The 21,170-nt window shown below is 36.9% G+C and overlaps 1 protein-coding gene across 1 annotated transcript in view; it reads left to right on the top strand.

The window, feature by feature from the left end:
• The window catches only part of mfsd2b (MFSD2 lysolipid transporter B, sphingolipid), a 35,687-nt gene that overhangs the window by 7,564 nt on the left and 6,953 nt on the right, over positions 1-21,170 (top strand). The window contains exons 2-9 of the mRNA XM_055186824.2: positions 3,958-4,083; positions 4,737-4,861; positions 7,947-8,070; positions 12,831-12,909; positions 13,079-13,260; positions 18,287-18,377; positions 19,854-19,975; positions 20,931-21,014. Coding sequence (XP_055042799.2) covers positions 3,958-4,083; positions 4,737-4,861; positions 7,947-8,070; positions 12,831-12,909; positions 13,079-13,260; positions 18,287-18,377; positions 19,854-19,975; positions 20,931-21,014 — 933 coding nt within the window. The remainder of the gene's footprint in view (positions 1-3,957; positions 4,084-4,736; positions 4,862-7,946; positions 8,071-12,830; positions 12,910-13,078; positions 13,261-18,286; positions 18,378-19,853; positions 19,976-20,930; positions 21,015-21,170) is intronic.

Raw genomic sequence — 21,170 nt, 5'->3', positions numbered from 1 at the left:
ACGTCAAGCATGGGACATCGTTTTAAAAATAAACGTGCTCATTGCAAAAAATGACCCATTAGTTAGTATTTTTGTCCCGCCTTCAGCAAAAATATCCAAAAATTAAGTCAATTAAACCAAGATGCATCCTCCTGATGAGCAAAAGGACCAAGAAAAATAAGTCTAGTTTTTAGACAAAAAATATGAACTTTAAGTAAATTAGTGCTTAAAACAAGCAAAAAAAAATCTGTCAATGGAATAAGAAAATTTTTCTTGAAATAAGTTTACTTTTTTATAAACACTTAATTCAGGAAATTTTTTATTCCATTGGCAGATTTTTTTTGCTTGTTTTAAGCACAAATTTGCTAAATTTTATTTTTTTGTCTAAAAGCTAGACTTATTTTCCTAGGTCATTTTTCTTATCAAGAAAATACATCTTAATTTAAGAATTTTTAGATATTTTTGCTAAAACAAGACAAAAACACTAAGTAAGAAAGTCATTTTTGCAGTGCTTTATGATGCCACACTGCCAAAAATGATTTTCAATAAAAAAAAAAATTCTTAGCATTTTTGTCTTGTTTTCAGGAAAAATATCTAAACATTCTTAAATTAAGATTCTTTTTCAAAATAAAAAATAGTTTTTAGACCAAAAATATCAAATGTAAGTGATTTTGTGCATAAAACAAGCAAAAAATCTGCCAATTGGATAAGCAAATTTTTCTTGAATTTTTCTTGAATTTAGTGTTACCCCATTGGCAGATTTGTTTTGCTTGTTTTATGCACAATATCGCTTAAATATGATATTTTTGGTCTAAAAACTAGACTTTTTTTTTTTAAACAATTTAATTTAAGAATTTTTAGATATTTTTACTGAAAACAAGACAAAAATACTAAGATTTTTTTCTCTTGAAAATCATTTTTTGCAGTGTAAGAGTGCACAAGATTTAAAGATTTGCAATATTGTGGTACGTTTTGAGCTTCATTTTTTTCATGTGCCCTCATATTTTTTAATTAAAGCAAATCTCCTCCTCAAAACGATCTCTCGCGGGAGGGCGGGACCCGAGAAAAGATTGCAGCAATTAGCAAATAGCAACATGCCTCAACTTCAAACAGTCCAGTCAATTTTCAATGGATGAATTCAAGTCCCTCCCTACTTTTTTTGTCATTTCAGAATCTGTTTCATTCGGATATATCACGACGGGGAAAATAAGACAATCGCTACTTCAGTTTTATTCAGTGGCGGCCGGTGACCTTTTTTTTCGAGGGCGCTCGATGCGAAGTTTGTCACAACATGTATGTAGCCCGTCATGTGTGTGGTCCGTAATGTCAAAATATGTGTTCTGCACGTCGAGTGATCCCAAAATAAGTGCCTGCTGCAGACGCGTCTAAAGTGTTTATGATAAAAGAGATGCTCGTGTTTGCCAGATACTTGCATAATCTCACGCTTAATCAGAGTTTACTGTTAAGGGAGTGTCTTGCGTGTATTTTGTGAACGTGAGCGTCTCTTTTATCAAAAACGGTTTTGATGCGTGTGCAGCATGCACTTATTTTGACAAAACACGTGATGCTTCACATGACGCAACAAACACATATTTTAAAAACGCAAGCAACACACATGACACTCCGAACACTTATTTTGAATTAGCGCCCCTCGGATGAGCAGTCACGAGACGCCACTGGCTTTATTGTAACTTTAAACGTATCATATGGCTTCAGAAGACTCATTTATGGAGTCTTTATTTGTTTTATAATCTTTAAATTTATGCATTTGTTGGAGGATTTTATCCAAAGCAACTTACAGTTCTTCACAACAACCATTAAAAAATGATTTTGCATGATTATGGTGTCCATTGTGGAGCCTTAATTTTAGAGAATGTTTTTTGATCAAATGACCCCTCACTGACTTCAGTGGAAACATCTGGTTTAAATATTATTTGAGGATTGAAGGGTTACAGAATGAGGAGCTATACCACACACATACTGCAAGCTGAGACTCTATATCGAAAGCACAAAACCAGATGATGTTTCTCACACAAAGACCTTAATGAAGACTCAGACATGCTGATGGTCTCACAGCCGTAATCAAGCACCCATCACTCAACTACGGACTAAAAAAATAACTACAAGTGTCACATAACTATGAGCACCAATCGGGTCACCATCTGCCAGTGGCGGCCGGTGACTTCTTTTTCGAAGGCGCATGATGCAAAGCCCGTCACAACATGTATTTAGCCCATCATGTGTGTGTTTCGTCATTTCAAAATATGTGTTCGGCGCGTCATGTGAACCATGTGCAGCAGGCACTTGTTTTGACAAGACGTTGAAAGGGTTTATGAATAAAGTGACACTCGCGTTTACCAGATACTCGCTTAATCTCATGTGTAATCAGAGTTTAGTGTTAAGTTAGTGTCTTAACAAAAAATTATTTAAGAAAAAAATTCGTAGTATTTTTGTCTTGTTTTCAGTAAAAATATCTAAATATTCTTAAATTAAGATTAAGATTCTTGATGAGCAAAACAACGAAAATAAGTCTAGTTTTTAGACCAAAAATATCAAATTTAAGTGATTTTGTTCATAAAACAAGCTAAAAAAATCTGCCAATGGGGTAAGCAAAAAAATCTTGAACATTTTTCTTAAACACTAAATTGAAGAATATATGTGCGTGTACTGTGTCTAATTATTATGTATATTTAACCACACACACATTCATATATTCATTTCAGAATTGTTTTACTTATATATACATTTTATAAATTTATATCTAATATAGAATATATAAAAATATAAATAAATATATATAAACATGTAAATGTTTCTTAAATACATACATGAATGTGTGTGTATTTATTTATACATAATAATTACACACAGCACATACTCATATATTATGCCAAAAATCACTTTTATTTTGTATGCGATTAATCACGATTAATCTTTGCCCAGCACTAGTTTTTTTGCTTGTTTTATGCACCAAATCACTTAAATATGATAAAAACTAGACTTATTTTATAACTAGACTCATCGTTTTGCTCATCAAGAAAAAGCTTAATTTACGAATTTTTAGATATTTTTACTGAAAACAAGACAAAAATATTAAGAATGTTTTTCTTGAATATCATTTTTTGCAGTGCACACATGACACTCCGAACAAATATTTTGAATTTGCGACCCTCGGATGAGCAGTCACGAGCCGCCACTGGTATTTTGTGAACATGAGTGTCTCTTTCATCATAAACCACTTCAACGCACGATGCACATGGTTCACGTGACGCAAAGAACACATATTTTGACATGACGAGCAACACACGACACTCCGAACACATACTTTGAATTCGCGCCCCTCGGATAAACATTTATTTTATTTAGTTAAAGGTGCAGTGTGTAATTTTTAGAAGGATCTCTTTACAGAAATGCAAAAGAATATACAAAACTATATTATCAGGGGTGTACAAAGACCTTTCATAATGAACCGTTATGTGTTTATAACCTTAGAACGAGACCTTTTTTATCTACATACAAAGAGGGTCCTCTTACATGGAAGTCGCCATTTTGTGCCGCCATTTTTCTACAGAACCCCCTAACGGACATTTTTTTTACTAAGTTGTCTCCGACGATGACATGTTTGTCCGGTGGCAGCTACCGTAGCTTCTCTATGTGTTTCAAAAGCAAGGGGTGAGCTGTGGACTACGCCGTTGGTTGCAATTCGCAACCTTACCACTAGATGCCGCTAAAATTTACACACTGCACCTTTACTGTATTCGATTATATAAACCGAAATTGCAATTAAAAGTGGAGGACCTGTATATTATCATTTCGAGGTTCATTTCCCAATATTCCTAACAAACGATTTTACAAAGTACTTTTTGTTTAAGAATGTAAATGATCTGCATTTGCAAATGATTTTACACAACACGAACACATACAGTCACATGCATTTTTCTGATTGACATCCCATATTTTCTGTCCCAAATTCTGCAGACCCATCTAGATCAGAAGCTATCTGTATGTAGCAAACTGTGTTTCGCCATCGGTGGTGCACCAAATCAGGTGGCTGGGAGTGCGACTGCCTTCTTCCTTCAGATATATCTCCTTGACATCGCACAGGTGAGATTTTAGGATAAACAATCAGCAATTATACTCAAGTGTACGATGTAAATAGAGATAAAAGACATTCAAAAATGGTCCCAAGCTATCTCTGGGGCAGTACCCTTTAAAAAGGTCCTAATATGTATCATTTAGGTACACATATTCGGTGCGGATCCGGTGTGTATCCGGCCCTGAGTTGTCTGCTGTCTGAGTGGTACTAACATATATCTTTGAGGTACTAATATGCACTATCTTAGGTACTAATAGGCCCCAAAGTGTACTTTTTTTAAAGGGTACTGCCCCAATGACAGCTGGGGACCATATTTTGACCATTTGTTTCTGACAGAGTGGTCATCACCTTAGTGAAAAAGAAGCAAAAAAATGAACAAATGAACAATAAATGGTCTTATTTATGTAAACGCTAATTATAAATTATTGAGATATTTACAGCTTGTAAAGACTGACCCTACTGAAAAATCCAGCTAAGACCAGCATAAGCTGGTGAGCTGGTTTTAGCTGGTCTCCAGCTTGGTTTTAGCTGTTTTTGCTGGTGTAGGAAGCGTAAACCATCTTAAACCAGCTAAAACCAGCTACCAGCTTATGCTGGTCTTAGCTGGATTTTTCAGTAGGGGAGACCTGAGATCAGCTGATGATCCCTTTTTCTTCTCCAGATTAATCCATTTCAGGCTTCAATGGTGTTGTTCATTGGTAAGGCCTGGGGGGCTGTGACTGACCCCATTGTGGGATTCTTCATTACTAAGAGCAAATGGACTAAGATTGGACGACTAATGCCGTGGTAAGTGACACGTTCTCATTTTTTAATAAGATGGCTTTCAATCTCTAAACTATTTTGGGAATCTCTCACTCTGACTTATATTCTACACATTATCCTCTTCAAAACGTCCTATGCCGGCTTCCCAAAAGATTGTAGTGACGACATGCGCAAGATTAAGTGTCTTACAGGAAGTTCTCATTATACTTAGATGTGACATCACAGTGAATGGCAGGAAGTTGTTACGGTTTGTGTTCAAAGCATCACTGCAGAACATCTCAGCCTTGCCCATGAGGGGCTTCTGGTGTGTTTCGTGTTTATTGTATCAACACAACATTTAGATTTGCAGATTCTACGACGATCCCTTTCAAATGGGAATTTACCCTATTACTCAGGCTGTCAGTGCGATCCAGTTATTATCCAGAAAACAGTGGTTTGTTGGTTTAGAGGGCTGACCAGCTGACAAGCGCCCAAAACCCTTCTAAAACCATCATACCAGACCAGCCTGACCAGTGGAAACCAGCTTAGTGGCCAGCTAGACCACTTTAGGCTGGTTGAAGTTTTTGCAGTGAACGTCAGTGTGGTATAGAGGTCAGAGCAAAACCTGCTGAGAAAGGATCTGGACAAACAGTGAGGTTTTCTTTACAAGAACAAGGTCGATAGTTCTGGAGTTGACTCAGGAACACCCTTAATTCAGTATTTAAGTTTTGCTCCAGTCAGCTACTGTCAGTACTGAAAGTCAGAGAGTGGTTATTAAATCTGATGGGTGCAAGAAATTTGGATTGTTATTAATAGAGATCAGAGTAATAATATTGATTCTTTATGATCTACCCTACTGAAAAATCCAGCTAAGACCAGCATAAGCTGGTGAGGTGGTTTTAGCTGGTCCCCAGCTTGATTTTAGCTGGTTTTGCTGGTGTAGGAAGCTGGTTTTGCTGGTGTAGGAAGCTGGTTTTGCTGGTGTAGCAAGCTGGTCTAGCTGTGTTTTGGTCACATTTTAAGCTGGTCTAGCTGGACTTAGCTGGTCATGCTGGAAGACCAGCTGGCCCACCAGCATGACCACCTTTGTCAGGCTGGGAGGACCAGCGTAAACCACCTTAAACCAGCTACCAGCTTATGCTGGTTTTAGCTGGATTTTTCAGTAGGGTAGCACAGGGGTCTCCAACCTTTTTGGGAGCAAGGGCTACCACAATGGATAAAACAATCCAGAGGGCTACTTTTTTATATAGTCTACTCAAAACTTGTTGATATGTTTTTAACATCGCAAAATAAGCTAAGTTAATATAAAAGTATGTAATAAATAAATATTAAAATTGAGGCTATTAATAAAATGTGCTTTGGCGGGCAACTCACAAACTCTGTGCGGGCACCATGTTGGAGACCACTGATCTATGGCTGATTGTGTTTTGGTACATACAAAAACAACTGATGGAAATGTTTCTCATGATCATTATATTTTTTACAACATTATTTTTGAAATTGATGACTTGGACCGAATAATAAAGAAAAAGTAGCCAATAAGAGGCCATAATAGACTTTTAAAAATTCCTCACAGACTAAAACCTCAAGAAGGGGCTTGAACATTTTTTTATTTTATTTTTTGCAAATTCTAGGCAAAGGATGACTACACTGCAGATTCTAAAATATATTTATTTTTTATTTATTTTGAATGCTTTTAGTCACAACATAAATTGGCCCATACGGCAAAAAATATATTTTAAAATGTACAAAAATGGCCAAAAATATATTTGCTGAAATATATTTTGGAATATGTTTACAAAAATATATTTTTCACAGATATATTTTTTAGCCATTTTTTATATATTTAGAAATATATATTTTCAAAGTAAATCATTTATATTTAGCCCTCCATATATTTCCATCCAATATATTCACATCGTATTAGAAAAAAAACTTTTTTTCTACTTTGTTTATGTTACAAACCTGTTTTAAAAAGGTCAAAATAAAATATATATTCAACTTCAAAAATATATTTTATAAAATGAACTTGCATATAGCAAATATTTAAAATATATATTCAGAAAATAAAAATTTTAATATAAAATAATATAAAAATTTATAATTTATATAAAATATAATTTTTTTTTGCCATATTGGATGTAAAATTAGAAACGTATTTGCTTCCCCTTAAAAATACATTTTGAAATATATGTTGATGAAGGTTAAAACTAAATATATTCAAATATATAATATTTAATAAATAAAATAATATTTATCAAATAAATTAAAAAATATATTCAATTAAGCATTACATTCAAAAAAGATTTAGAATATATATAAAATATATTTTTGGCCAGGGAATGTTTTTTTTTGCTATTTTTTGCTAGTTCACTATTTTTCTAAAACGTTGAACAGAGGAAGTTTTCCTACACTTTTAACAGTATTGTAAATCATTCACTGGGGGTTTGAATAAAAATGATACTTTTGTTTCAGTTTTTGACATTTTTTATCTTCCATCAGCATGTGTCTGTTGCCGACTGCCTCTTCTCTAATGGTATGTTGTACATGAATTATAAATGGCCAGCACATCTTCCCACATCCCGAGAACAGCGACACACAGCATAAATTCATAACAACTGTGTTATAGAAAGAATTTGGTTCTGTGGCTTTGTGATCGTCTGATTTATACGACCGTCCCTGCAACCCACTAAAGTATCTTTACAAATATGTACTGTAGCTTTAAGAAGATACTCGGGTTACTCTGTTTAGGTTATATTGATTAGTACAGGAGCTAAAACGAGAGGAGTGAACCACAGATCATATGTCAAAGACAACAGTCAGGTTTTAGTGGCCTGATGACTTTGCCTTCAGTGAAGTCGCTTTCATCGAAACCAATGCTTTCAATGCATTACATTTGATCAGTATGCGTGTTTTCCCTTGGTTCAAACCCATGGCCTTTTGTGCTGCTAACACAATGCTTTACCACTGAGCAATACGGGATGTTCGTTATGCAGTCATATTTATATGTTTGACAAACACCTATGTTGGGACACAAAACACTGATCCTTGCACTGCTAATGCAATGCTTTCCCAACACTTTATGCGTTTTGAGCCATGCTGTAAAGCAACCATGTCTTTTTCATTTTAGGATGGTGGGCTGTACTCCATTTATGGTGGTCTCTTATGTCTTCCTCTGGTTTGTCCCACCTTTTATCACCGGGAGGTTCATCTGGTATCTGGGCTTCTACTGTCTCTACCAAACTCTCATCACAGTATGTATCTGGCACACATCACTAGTTTAATGTTATTTTAAGGTTATAACAGAATTGAATGCTAAATACTGGCTACTCTGAAACAACTTCATCCATCATGTGGTCTCAAATGCCCCACAGATACATTCACATTGAATGTTGTCTGTGTCATATGTTTTGATTTTGTTATCGCCTACTGTCACGGTATGAATTAATCAACATAAAAACACAGAGCATTGTTTGAACACATTTCATGTTAAGATATACCTGTACAAGGTGATTTTAAATTAACGCGCATGTGCATTTTAGTCTAAGATAAGCCCTGTCCGGGACCGGCCCTAAGAAAAGCAATAGATAAGACATCATAGCATCGTGATTTATGTTTAAACTTTTATGTGGCGTTCACACCAGTCGCGGAAGAGGCGGCAAGCGCGAGTAATGTACATGCTAAGTCAATGCAAAGATGCGAATAGGCATTTTGTGGCACGGTACGCACGAATTGCGCGGTGTGAATTGAGCATTGCTGCGGGAAACGCGCAAGTTGAAAATCGGAACTTTGGCGGAAAATCACGCCGCGTTAACCAATCAGGAGCTTGCTCTGATAGTGATGTGATTACAGAAAGCAAGTGGAGTCGCAGAAGCCCCTCCTGTGACGCGAATTTCCGCGTGAATGTCTCGAATGACTAGAATTTCACGCGTGAATGAAACGAGTAAACTTAAAATGCAAATAGCGCGTTTTTGCCGCCTCTTCCGCGTCTGGTGTGAATGCAGTTACGCTTTCATTTACTCTGAACAAACGTGGCAGATATATTACTTGTTTAGATTACATTTTTACGGATATGTGACTTCTAGGATGTCCTTCTAACTGTGCGTTCACACCAGACATGGAAGAGGCGGCAGAAAAGCACTATTCGCGCATGGTTGGACGCTTGAACATTTTAAGGTTTACTCGATTCATTCGCGCGTTAAAGCCGCGCGTGAAATTCTAGTCATTCGAGACATTCATGAGGAAATTCGCGTCATGGGAGGGGCTTCTGGGACTTCTCTAGCTTTCTGTAATCACGTCACTACTAGAGCAAGCTCCTGATTGGTTAACGCAGCATGATTTTCCGCCCAAAGTTCAGATTTTTCAACTCTTGCGTTTCCCGCGGCAACGCTCAATTCGCGCGTACCGTGCCGCAGGATGCCGATTCGCGTCTTTGCATTGACTTAACATGTAAATCACTCGCACTTCCCGCCTCTTCCGCCGCTGGTGTGAACACCACATAACGGTCATGTCGATGTATAGCCTAATGACAGATGCACAGATCAGATTTACCTGCGCAGAGTAGCGTGGAGAAGCACAATGCACATACAGATCATTACTATGCAAATAACTGCAATTTTATGTTTTAAACAGAGATGGCGATAGAGAGGCAAAAGTTAAGGATTGCAGCTTTATATTATAAACTGTGTTTTAAACAGTGGCAGCCGGTGACTTCTTTTTCGAGGGGCACAAATTCAAAATATGTGTCCGGAGTGTCGTGTGTTGCTCGTCATTTCAAAATATGTGTTTATTTTGTTATGTGAACCATGTGCATCATGCATCTTGTCAAAATATGTGCCTGCTGCATACGCGTCAAAATGATTTATAATGCAAGCGTCATTTTTATCATAAGCAGCAGACACGTATTTTGAGATCACGCGTGATGCGCATAAGTTTGCATGGTGGGCACATGTTTTGGAATGACGAGCCACACACAACGGGCTACATACATGTTGTGATGAGCTTTGCACTGTGCGCCCTCGAAAAAGAAGTCACTGGCCGCCACTGGCTTTATATATCAGTAATACATAGTCTCCACCCTACCCTGGCTTTAAAATGAACACATCCCAAAATGCTTGTCCACAGAAGTTACTGTGGTTATCTATATCCTAAACTCTTTCATGTCGTTTAAACTTTTCCATGATTTGTATTTCTGTCTTTTGTTACTATGGCTTGGCGCAGACCTCCACACACAATCTTGCCAGCTAGAATAGGAAAGCCACTGGGACCGCCGCAGTCTACGGCGTAATGAAAAGTCATTCCAACTACTACTTGATAAATAGATGGTTAAAGCCACCAGAGAGGATAAATACCGGTTTCCTCTTTTAGTCCGTTTCATTGTCTTTAGACACCAGGCTGAGAAACAGGAGCTGCTTGTAATATACAGCATGATGTATGTGTGGGATCAGAGTTGTGTACACATTTCTAATTAGTCCGTTTTTCATTATTAGACTTTGGGTTATGTATAAATAAACAAATCCGGATTAAACCCAACAGGGCCCGCCACACATAGGGAATCTATAAGAAACAAGGGCGAGCGCTCTGCAGTTTTAAATTATTTTGGGAGCTATATGGGATATTGGTTTGCCACAACACTGACCTGGCTTTTAAAAAAGTTAGCCAATAGTGTGCACTTACTGTAAGTGTGCAATTCAATATGGAAGTTCAGGAAAGCTTTTGCTGTACTTTGATGTATTGATTTTCAATGTACAGAGCACACATTGTTGTTTTAGGATTTGATTTTGAGTTATTTTTGTTTAAAATGCATAAGGTTATATAATATAAATGGGTGTTTGGAAGATGATGGTTATAAAACCACTAATAGATGCTCTTAATTTTGGATACCTTATCATTGCTGTTTTTAGTTACATCGCTTAAGAACACTCCGTTATTTCTCATCCTGTATTTTAAAGATAATCCTGCCGGTGACTTCTCTTCTGAGAGACGCGAATTTTAAATATGTGTTCAAAGTGTCGTGTATTTCTCGTCATGTCTCGTCATTTGTTGCGTCATTTGAACCATGTGCATCATAAGTCTTGTCAAAATACGTGCCTGTTGCACATGCGTCAAAAGGGTTTATGATAAAAGAGACGCTCACGATCACAAAATACTCAACAGACGCTAACTCATTCTCATTTTCCATCTCTCCTAGAGTTAAACATTTGATTTTTACCTTTTTGGATCAATTCAGCTGATATCCGGGTCTGGCGGTACCACTTTTAGCATAGCTAAGCATAATCCATTGAATCTGATAAGACCATTAGCATCACGCTAAAAATAACCAAAGAGTTTCAATATTTTACCTATTTAAAACTTGACTCTTTTGTAGTTACATCATGTACTAAGACAGACAGAAAATTAAAAGTTGTGATTTTCTATGCAGATATGGCTAGGAACTATACTCGCATTCTGGCGTAATAATCAAAGACTTTGCTGCCGTAACATGGCTGCAGCAGGCGCAATGATATTACGCAGCAGCCGAAAATATGGTAGAGGACTATTTTCGGACACTGCGTAATATAATTTTCTTAACACTTAACTCTGATTACACATAAGATTTCTGCCAAACGTGAGCGTCTCTTTTATCATAAACCTTTTCGACGCATGTGCATCAGGCTCGTATTTTGACAAGACGCATGATGCATGGGTTAACATGACGCAATGAACACATATTTTGACATGACGAGCCACACACATGATGGGCTAAATAAATGTTGTGACGAGCTTCGCATCGTGCGCACTCGAAAAACAAGTCACCGGCCGCCACTCATCCCTTTGGATAAAATGACTTGCCAAATGACTTAATGTAATGGTGAGTGACATTTTGCACATGCAAAAAAACAAAAAAAACGTGTGCACCCTTTGGCGTGCCAACAGCACAATGCAAATGTCAATGAATGTAATGTAAGTCTATCAATATATATATATTAGGGCTGTCAAAAAAATAATCGCATACAAAAGAAAAGTTTGTGTTTGCATAATATTTGTGTGTGATTATTATGTATATATAAATACACACATGCATGTATACATTTAAGATGTTATTTTATTTATAATTACATTGCATTATTTATAATGTCATTTATGAATTTTTATTTATTTATACATAATACCAAATATATAAAAATCTAAATAAATATATAAATACATGTAAATGTTTCTTTAATACACACATGCATTTGTATGTATTTATATATACAAAATAATTAAACCCACCCAGTGTGCATGGAGAAAAATGCACATATTATTATTACGAAAAAGAAGTCACCGGCCGCCACAATGATAAAGTGTCTGCCAAAAGCCTAAATGTAATGGTGAGTTCACATTTGGCACATTTTGCACACCCTTTGGCGTGCCAACAGCACAATGCAAATGTCAATGTAACGTAAGCCAATCAAGATATATCAGGGATGTGAAAAGATTAACTGCATACAAAATAAAAGTTTGTGTTTGCATAATATTTGTGTGTAATTACAGTATAAATACACACATGCATGTATACATTTAAGATGTTATTTTATTTATAATTACATTACATTATTTATAATGTCATTCATGAATTTTTGTTTATTTATATATAATATAAAAAATATCAAAATCTAAATAAATACATGTAAATATTTCTTAAATACACACATGCATGTGCGTGTATTTATATATACAAAATAATTACACCCACCCAGCGCACAGACAAATTATGCAAAAACAAAATTTTATTTTGTTTATATGTTATATATAATCATCTCATAATCTTCTATTCATGGAGTATCGTCTAAGGAGTATCAAACTTTGATTTCATGTATTGATTTAAATTTAATTTCAATCTTTGACATGACCTTACTCAGTTGATATTAAAGATATCAGGGTTATGTTCTTTACATTATGTAGCATGATTTTATGTCAAAAACAGTTTCTGTTTCCAGTCTCCAAAGAATAACATTTGTACTGTGTGTTATTTCTGTCACCTGTCTTACAGTGCTTCCATGTGCCTTACTCCGCCCTGACCATGTTCTTGAGCACCAACCAACATGAGAGAGATTCTGCTACAGCTTACCGTAAGCATACAGCTCAGTTACATGCATATACAGTCTTTAAACACAGTTTTTAGGTTCTAATAATCCTATAATGCATGCTTTCAGGGCACAACAACAATGCAATTTCATTTCATAATGGTTGACATAATAATAAAATGTGAAATTTTCTCCATGCACATTTGATCTGCAGGTATGACTGTGGAGGTTCTGGGTACGCTGGTCGGTGCTGCTATTCAGGGTCAGATTGTAGCGAGCGCACACACACTGAAACACTGTCCACATCACAACCTGTCAGCTGGTCACCTGGGAAACAGCAGTGGCATGGAGATCACCAGGACTGTGGGGCCATCACATGACTTCCTGCCTCATGCTGTACGTGTCAGTGTCACTTCCTGTCTCGTGCAGTATGTGTCTGAAATAGTCCCCTATGCCCTTATTCACTAGTTCACTAATAAAGGTCACTTAAATGGGTGAATGAAAACCAGTGAGTGAATTCGGACACTTAAGTTCGGCAGTGTGGACACGTCTCAGCGTGTGTCTAAGTGGACGAGTAGCGGCTAGCTGTGAGTGTACAACGGTTGTACCCTCATTTTTGCAGTGCATTGTGGGGTTGAATGAGTGGTACTCAAATGTCCACTATGATTTCGGACACCACTACAAAATGATTTTTTATGGTATATGGGGCTATTTTGGGCACAGCCAATGTCTTTTTTGGTATCCTGCTGTTTGCATCAGTGGCACGAGACAGAGTCAGTTCCTGTCTCGTGCATTCTAATTCACACGTTATCTGTATTAAATAGTAGTTGAAGTTAGATTTAGTATGTTTTTGTTTTCCTGTAGCTCACAAATTAGCATTGGGTTATAGGGTGTTTTCACCAAACGCAAATTCAACGATTTGCGCGAGTAAATTACATAGAAAGTCAATGCAAAGATGTGAATAAACTTGAACTTGTATCTAGTATTGCTGCACCATAGACAGTTTTATGCTGTGTACACACCTAACACGAAGCATCGCATATCTTGCTCTAGATTACTCTTAGGATTTAACTTTGTGTCATACAAATTTTAATGTTGAATATTTTCAACATGCGCTAAGACGCATTTGAAGCTAATAATATCAAATGTTTTCGCTGCAATCTCGCCACCCAATTTGCGTCATTTGCATTGCCTCGCGCGAGTTCACGTCTATTCGCTTGTTTGCATTGACTTTGTATGTAATCTATTTGAGCAAATCGTTGAGTTTGCGTTTGGCCTGTACACCCCATTATGCTGTGTACACATCAAGCATGAGGCATTGCGTTTCTCGCTCTAGATTACTTGCGGGATTTAACTTTGTGTCATGTGAATTTTTCGCTTGAGTTGTATATTTTTAACTTGCGCAAAGACGCGTTTGAAGCTAATAGCGAGTGTTTTCGCGGGAATTGCACTGCCCAATTTGCGTCATTCGCATCGCCCCGCACAAGTTGGCGTGTATTTGCTTGTTTGCATTGACTTTGTATGTAATCTATTTGAGCAAATCATTGAATTTGCATTTAGATTGTATACCCCATTATGTGGTGTACACACCAAACACGAAGCATCACGTTTCTCGCTCTAGATTACTCGTGGGATTTAACTTCGTGTCATGTGAATTTTTTGCTTGAGTTGTATATTTTTAACTTGCGCAAAGACGCGTTTTAAGCTAATAGCGAGTGTTTTCGCGGGAATTGCACTGCCCAATTTGCGTCATTCGCATCGCCCCGCACAAGTTGATGTGTATTCGTTTGTTTGCATTGACTTTGTATGTAATCTATTTGAGCAAATCGTTGAGTTTGCGTTTGGCCTGTACACCCCATTATGCTGTGTACACATCAAGCATGAGGCATTGCGTTTCTCGCTCTAGATTACTTGCGGGATTTAACTTTGTGTCATGTGAATTTTTCGCTTGAGTTGTATATTTTTAACTTGCGCAAAGACGCGTTTGAAGCTAATAGCGAGTGTTTTCGCGGGAATTGCACTGCCCAATTTGCGTCATTCGCATCGCCCCGCACAAGTTGGCGTGTATTTGCTTGTTTGCATTGACTTTGTATGTAATCTATTTGAGCAAATCATTGAATTTGCATTTAGATTGTATACCCCATTATGTGGTGTACACACCAAACACGAAGCATCACGTTTCTCGCTCTAGATAACTTGTGGGATTTAACTTCGTGTCATGTGAATTTTTCGCTTGGGTTGTATATTTTTAACTTGCGCAAGGACACGTTTTAAGCTAATAGCTAGTGTTTTCGCGGGAATTGCACTGCCCAATTTGCGTCATTCGCATCGCCCCGCACAAGTTGATGTGTATTCGTTTGTTTGCATTGACTTTGTATGTAATCTATTTGAGCAAATCGTTGAGTTTGCGTTTGGCCTGTACACCCCATTATGCTGTGTACACATCAAGCATGAGGCATTGCGTTTCTCGCTCTAGATTACTTGCGGGATTTAACTTTGTGTCATGTGAATTTTTTGCTTGAGTTGTATATTTTTAACTTGCGCAAAGACGCGTTTTAAGCTAATAGCGAGTGTTTTCGCGGGAAATTGCACTGCCCAATTTGCGTCATTTGCATCGCCCCGCACAAGTGGATGGGTATTCGGTTGTTTGCATTGACTTTGTATGTAATCTATTTGAGCAAATCGTTGAATTTGCGTTTGGCCTGTACACCCCATTATGCTGTGTACACATCAAGCATGAGGCATTGCGTTTCTAGATTACTTGCAGGATTTAACTTTGTGTCATGCAAACTTTTCGCTTGAGTTGAATATTTTCAACTTGCGCAAAGACGCGTTTGAAGCTAACAGCGAGTGCTTTTGCTGGAATTGCACCGCTCAATTTGCGTCATTCGCATCGCCCCACGCAAGTTGGCATGTATTTGCTTGTTTGCATTGACTTTGTATGTAATCTATTTGAGCAAATCATTGAATTTGCATTTAGTTTGTATACCCCATTATGTGGTGTACACACCTAACACGAAGCATCGCATATCTTGCTCTAGATTACTCGTGGGATTTAACTTCGTGTCATATGAATATTTCGCTTGAGTTGTATATTTTTAACTTGCGCAAGGACGCGTTTTAAGCTAATAGCGAGTGTTTTCGCGGAATTTGCACTGCCCAATTTGCGTCATTCGCATCAACCTGCACAAGTTGGCGTGTATTTGCTTGTTTGCATTGACTTTGTATGTAATCTATTTGAGCAAATCATTGAATTTGCATTTAGTTTGTATACCCCATTATGTGGTGTACACACCAAACATGAAGCATCACGTTTCTTGCTCTAGATTACTCGTGGGATTTAACTTCGTGTCATGTGAATTTTTCGCTTGAGTTGTATATTTTTAACTTGCGCAAAGATGCGTTTTAAGCTAATAGCGAGTGTTTTCGCGGGAATTGCACTGCCCAATTTGCGTCATTCGCATCGCACTGCACAAGTTGATGTGTATTCGTTTGTTTGCATTGACTTTGTATGTAATCTATTTGTGTAAATTGTTGAATTCACGTTTGGTTTGTACACCCCATTATGCTGTGTACACATCAAGCATGAGGCATCGTATATCTCACTCTAGATTACTCGCGGGATTTAACTTCGTGTCATGCTAATTTTTCGCTTGAGTTGAATATTTTCAACTTGCGCAAAGACGCGTTTGAAGCTAATAGCAAGTGTTTTCGCGGGAATTGCACTGCCCACTTTGCGTCATTCGCATCGCCCCGCGTGAGTTGCCGTCTATTTGTTTGTTTGCATTGACTTTGTATGTAATCTATTTGAGAAAATCATTAAATTCGCGTTTGGTCTGTACACCCAATTATGCTGTGTTCACATCAAACACGAACCATCGCATTACTCTTAGGATTTAACTTCATGTCATGCAAATTTTTCAATCAAGTTGAATATTTTCAACTTGCACGAAGACGGGTTTAAGGCTAAAAGCGAGTGTTTTTGCGGCAATCGCGCCACTCAATTTGCGTCAAATTGTTGAATTTGCATTTGGTCTGTACACCCCATTATGCTGTGTACACATCAAACACAAAGCATTGCGTTTCTCACTCTAAATTACTCACGGGATTTAACTTTGTGCCATGCAAATTTTTCGATCAAGTTGAATATTTTTATGCGAGTTGAATATTTTCAACTTGCGCGAAGACGTTTAACTCAAGCGAAGAACTTGCATGGCACGAAGTTGAATCCCGCGATTGGTCTGGAGCGGGAGGCGCGATGCTTCGTGCTTGGTGTGTGCACAGCGTGGTGGGGTTTACAGGCCAAACGCAGATTCAACGATTTGCTCAAATAGATTAATAGTGAGTGTTTTCACAGGAATTGTGTTGCCTAATTTGCGTCATTTGCATCACCCCACGCAAGTTGGTGTCTATTTGCTTGTTTTCATTGACTTTGTATGTAATCTGTTTGAGCAAATAGTTGAATTCACGCTCGGTTTGTACACCCCATTATGTAGTGTACACACCAAACACAAAGCATTGTGTTTCTCGCTCTAGATTACTCGTAGGATTTAACTTCGTACCATGCAAATTTTTCTATCAAGTTTAATATTTTCAACTTGCTTGAAGACGCGTTTGAGGTGAATAGTGCATGTTTTCATGGCAATCGCCCAATTCATGTCATTCGCATCGCCCCGCACGAGTTTGCGTCTATCTATGCATCTTTGAATTGAATGTACTCGCACAAATTATTAAATTCGCGTTTGGTGTGTACGCCTCATTAGAGTTCGACCTTTGGAGGAATTATTGAAAGAAACCTTTAGGTGACCTTTAGGGGAATAAAATGTATTTTGACCCACAAAACAAAACCACAGAGTTCAACGTTAATCAAATCCGACATGTAGGTGAAGCGATAAGCCTGGTTGGTGGATTTGGAAACCCACCATGGAGAACCATGAAGTGCCACATCTATTTCCGGCAATTCTGCAGAGCCTTCTGGTTAAACCTCTCCAGGATTTCCCGATTCACATCCACCACACGGTACCCCCTTTAGCCACACCACGTCATCGTGCATTCCTCTGCAACCGGGCCAAAAGGCTGTGGGTCGATTGGGTGCGCCAGTCAGCCCCTTTTGATCTGAAACAATAATGAAGTGCTTTGCAGCAGTCCTTGGAAAAATAGCAAACAATCCTGAGGTTGTTTGGGGCAGAGCAGTTCCTGTTAGTGGAGAGCAGATTAAAAAAAGTTCCTCTTCTATGATGTCGCACCTAATTTCAGCTCGTTAACATTTACAAGACCGTACAGTGAAAAGTGTGACGATAAAGTTAATGTAATAAAAGACAACAGACGAGGGAACACAAAAACCTGAAGCTCAAAATAAAAACAGACTTATAGAAAATTGGAAATGTTTAAATGGCCTCTCATTGGCTGTATGTCTTTACAGGAAAAGATGTACATGATCGCTGGTGGTGTGATTGGTGGCCTGTTTCTGGTTTGTACATTAATCATGTTCCTGGGCGTCAAAGAGAGAGACGGTGAGCAAGTGTGTTTTTGACATTAACTCAATGTATACTCATTGTAATTCTTATGTTATGAGTTATGATATGTAATGAAGGGTACTTTTAGCCAAAATATTTACAATGCTTTTTTCATTACAAAGACGGTGAATAGGAACAGGGGCAGCCAACCACCATAAAAACATCATATATTTGATTTGTACTCCTTCCCAGTGCTTTTTATCAGTTTTTGAGACTTGACAGATTGTGTCTTACACAAAGCAATGTTGCCATTTTGCCTCGTTCTTATAATTATATATATGAAGAGTTTCATTGCAAATTTTTTTTTTACATTTTTGTCAAAACATGTTTACTATTATGTTATCATGTTATTATTTTGTTTTATGGTGCTACTTAGCTGTATTTTTTTAAGTTATGAAGGTTTAACTCAAAACCAACTGCAGTTGAATTGAAATGAATTGGAATGCACAACCAAAAAACGAGATTTCTGAACAATTAAAAAAACGGTGGTTATCTCGTTTTGCAACGAAACTCTTCATATATAAATGCTTTAAAATATATTTATTTTTTAAATATATTTTAATACAAAAAAAGATGTGCTGAAATATATTTTGAAATATGTTTAAAAATGTATTTTTCACCAATATAGTTTTGGTCATTTTTTATTTTGAAATATATTTTAAAAATAAATATATTTTAAAGCATTTATATTAACATTGCATTGGAAGAAAAACGTTAATATATTTATATGAACTATATATATATATATATATATATATATATATATATATATATATATATATATATATATATATATATATATATATATATATATATATATATATATATATATATATATTAGTTAATATAGTTAATTTTACAGGTTTGTAACATACAACGTATATATATGTATATGGCCAAAATTTAAATGTTTTTATAAAATGTATGTAAAAATATAAAATGTTTTTGCAGTTTAAATTTAATTTGAACTTTTTCAAACCTGTTATGTTTACAGGTTTGTAACATACAAGTTTTTCTTCCAATGCAATGTTAATATAAATGCTTCACAATATATTTATTTTTAAATATTTCACAATACAAAAATGGGCAAAAAATATATTGTTGAAAAATAAATTTTGTAAACATATTTTTTGCCATTTTTTGTATATTTTAAAAATAAATATATGATAAAGCATCTATATTAAAATTATATTTGGGGGAAAAAATGAGGCAAAAGGGCAACATTGCTTTGTGCAAGACACATGTTCTCAAGTCTTAAAAACTGATAAAAAAGCACTGGGAAGGAGTACAAATCAAATAAATGATGTTTTTATGGTTGTTGGCTGCCCCTGTTCCTATTTGCTGTCTTTGTAATGGAAAAGGCATTGTAAATATTTTGGCTAAAAGTACCCGCTAAAAGTAAAAAAATCATGAGTCATGAAAATAGTCACACTACATCTAATGAGATTTCTCTGCTCTGTTTTCCTGCTTTAGATCCATATGCACCTAAAACAGAGAGAGCTATCCCTTTCCATAAAGGCTTTATATTGGTCATGAAACACGGTTCCTACCTCACCCTGACAGCCGCTTTCCTTTTCATATCTGTGGCCATCCAGGTAATGTGATTTCATTTCAGCGCTACGTCTTTGTTACTCTTGCTGGAATGGGCAAAAATCCTATCGACTTAAACAGAAAGGAGTCCTACCCGGGGCTCAGTGGGTAGCACTATTGCCTCGCAGCAAGAAGGTCCCCGGTTCGAGCCCCGGGTGGGACTCCTTTCTGTGTGGAGTTTGCATGTTCTCCTTGTGTCTGCGTGGGTTTACTCCGGTTTCCTCCCACATGCAGGCCAAAAACATGCAAGTCAGGTGAAATTGGAGATACCAAATTGCTCCTCCCCCAGCTTGTGTATGAATAAACTTGTGTGGATTAAACTTGTGTATGGATTATCTGGTTCTCACCACGAATATTGCCATAGATGCCGAAATGGTGTAAATAATAAAGAAAGAAAAAAGAAACTAAATGGAGACTTTTAGATTTCCAGAATATTAATAATCTGCCTCGTCTCTCTCAACTTTCAAATATCGCTACAACCTGAATGGATGCTCAGGATTGTGTTAGGGGCGGGGCCATGCTCGGTGGCTCCAGTGTGTCATCGAGCCACCAGTTTGGCCCCACCCAAATAATCCAGAAATATTGAAAATCTGTTTGAATGTGTAACTCCACAATTTCACTTTTATAATGTGTTTCAGCAATATATTTCTAAAATGTATAATGTGTTTAGAAACAATCCTCTGAAATGACTGTACATGGACTTAAAAAACGCAGCAACAACACCATAAGATTTTCAAACCACGGAGAGGAGCACGAGCTTTAAAATATTTGTGTTGAATGAAGCCTCATATGTCTCAATACAAATGGTTGCACTAAACACAATCACTTTTATTTAAAGGCAAAAACTCTGAATACATTGTGAACATTTCTCAGTGATTCAGGCTGTATGAATAAATGGCATCATTAGTACTGTATTGTATTTCTATGTGCCGTCATTCAGACAATTGTTTTTATTTTCAGCTGATACAAAGTAACTTTGTGCTGTTCTGCACATATGCGGTGGAGCTGCGAGATCATTTTCAGAACATTGTTTTGACAATTCTGGTGAGTACTCGTTAAAGACATGTGACAACACATAAACTTTAACCCAGTAGTTCTCAAACTTTTTCCGCGTTCGGCCCTCCTGTGTACGGTGCAATCCTTCGCGGCCCCCCCAAAGAAAATGTATGACAAAAAAATGTAAAATTTTAATTATCAAAA

Source organism: Misgurnus anguillicaudatus, chromosome 18 (assembly GCF_027580225.2).
Source record: "Misgurnus anguillicaudatus chromosome 18, ASM2758022v2, whole genome shotgun sequence".
Classification (NCBI taxonomy): Eukaryota; Metazoa; Chordata; class Actinopteri; order Cypriniformes; family Cobitidae; genus Misgurnus; species Misgurnus anguillicaudatus.
This window is presented reverse-complemented; position numbering and strand designations above follow the sequence as displayed.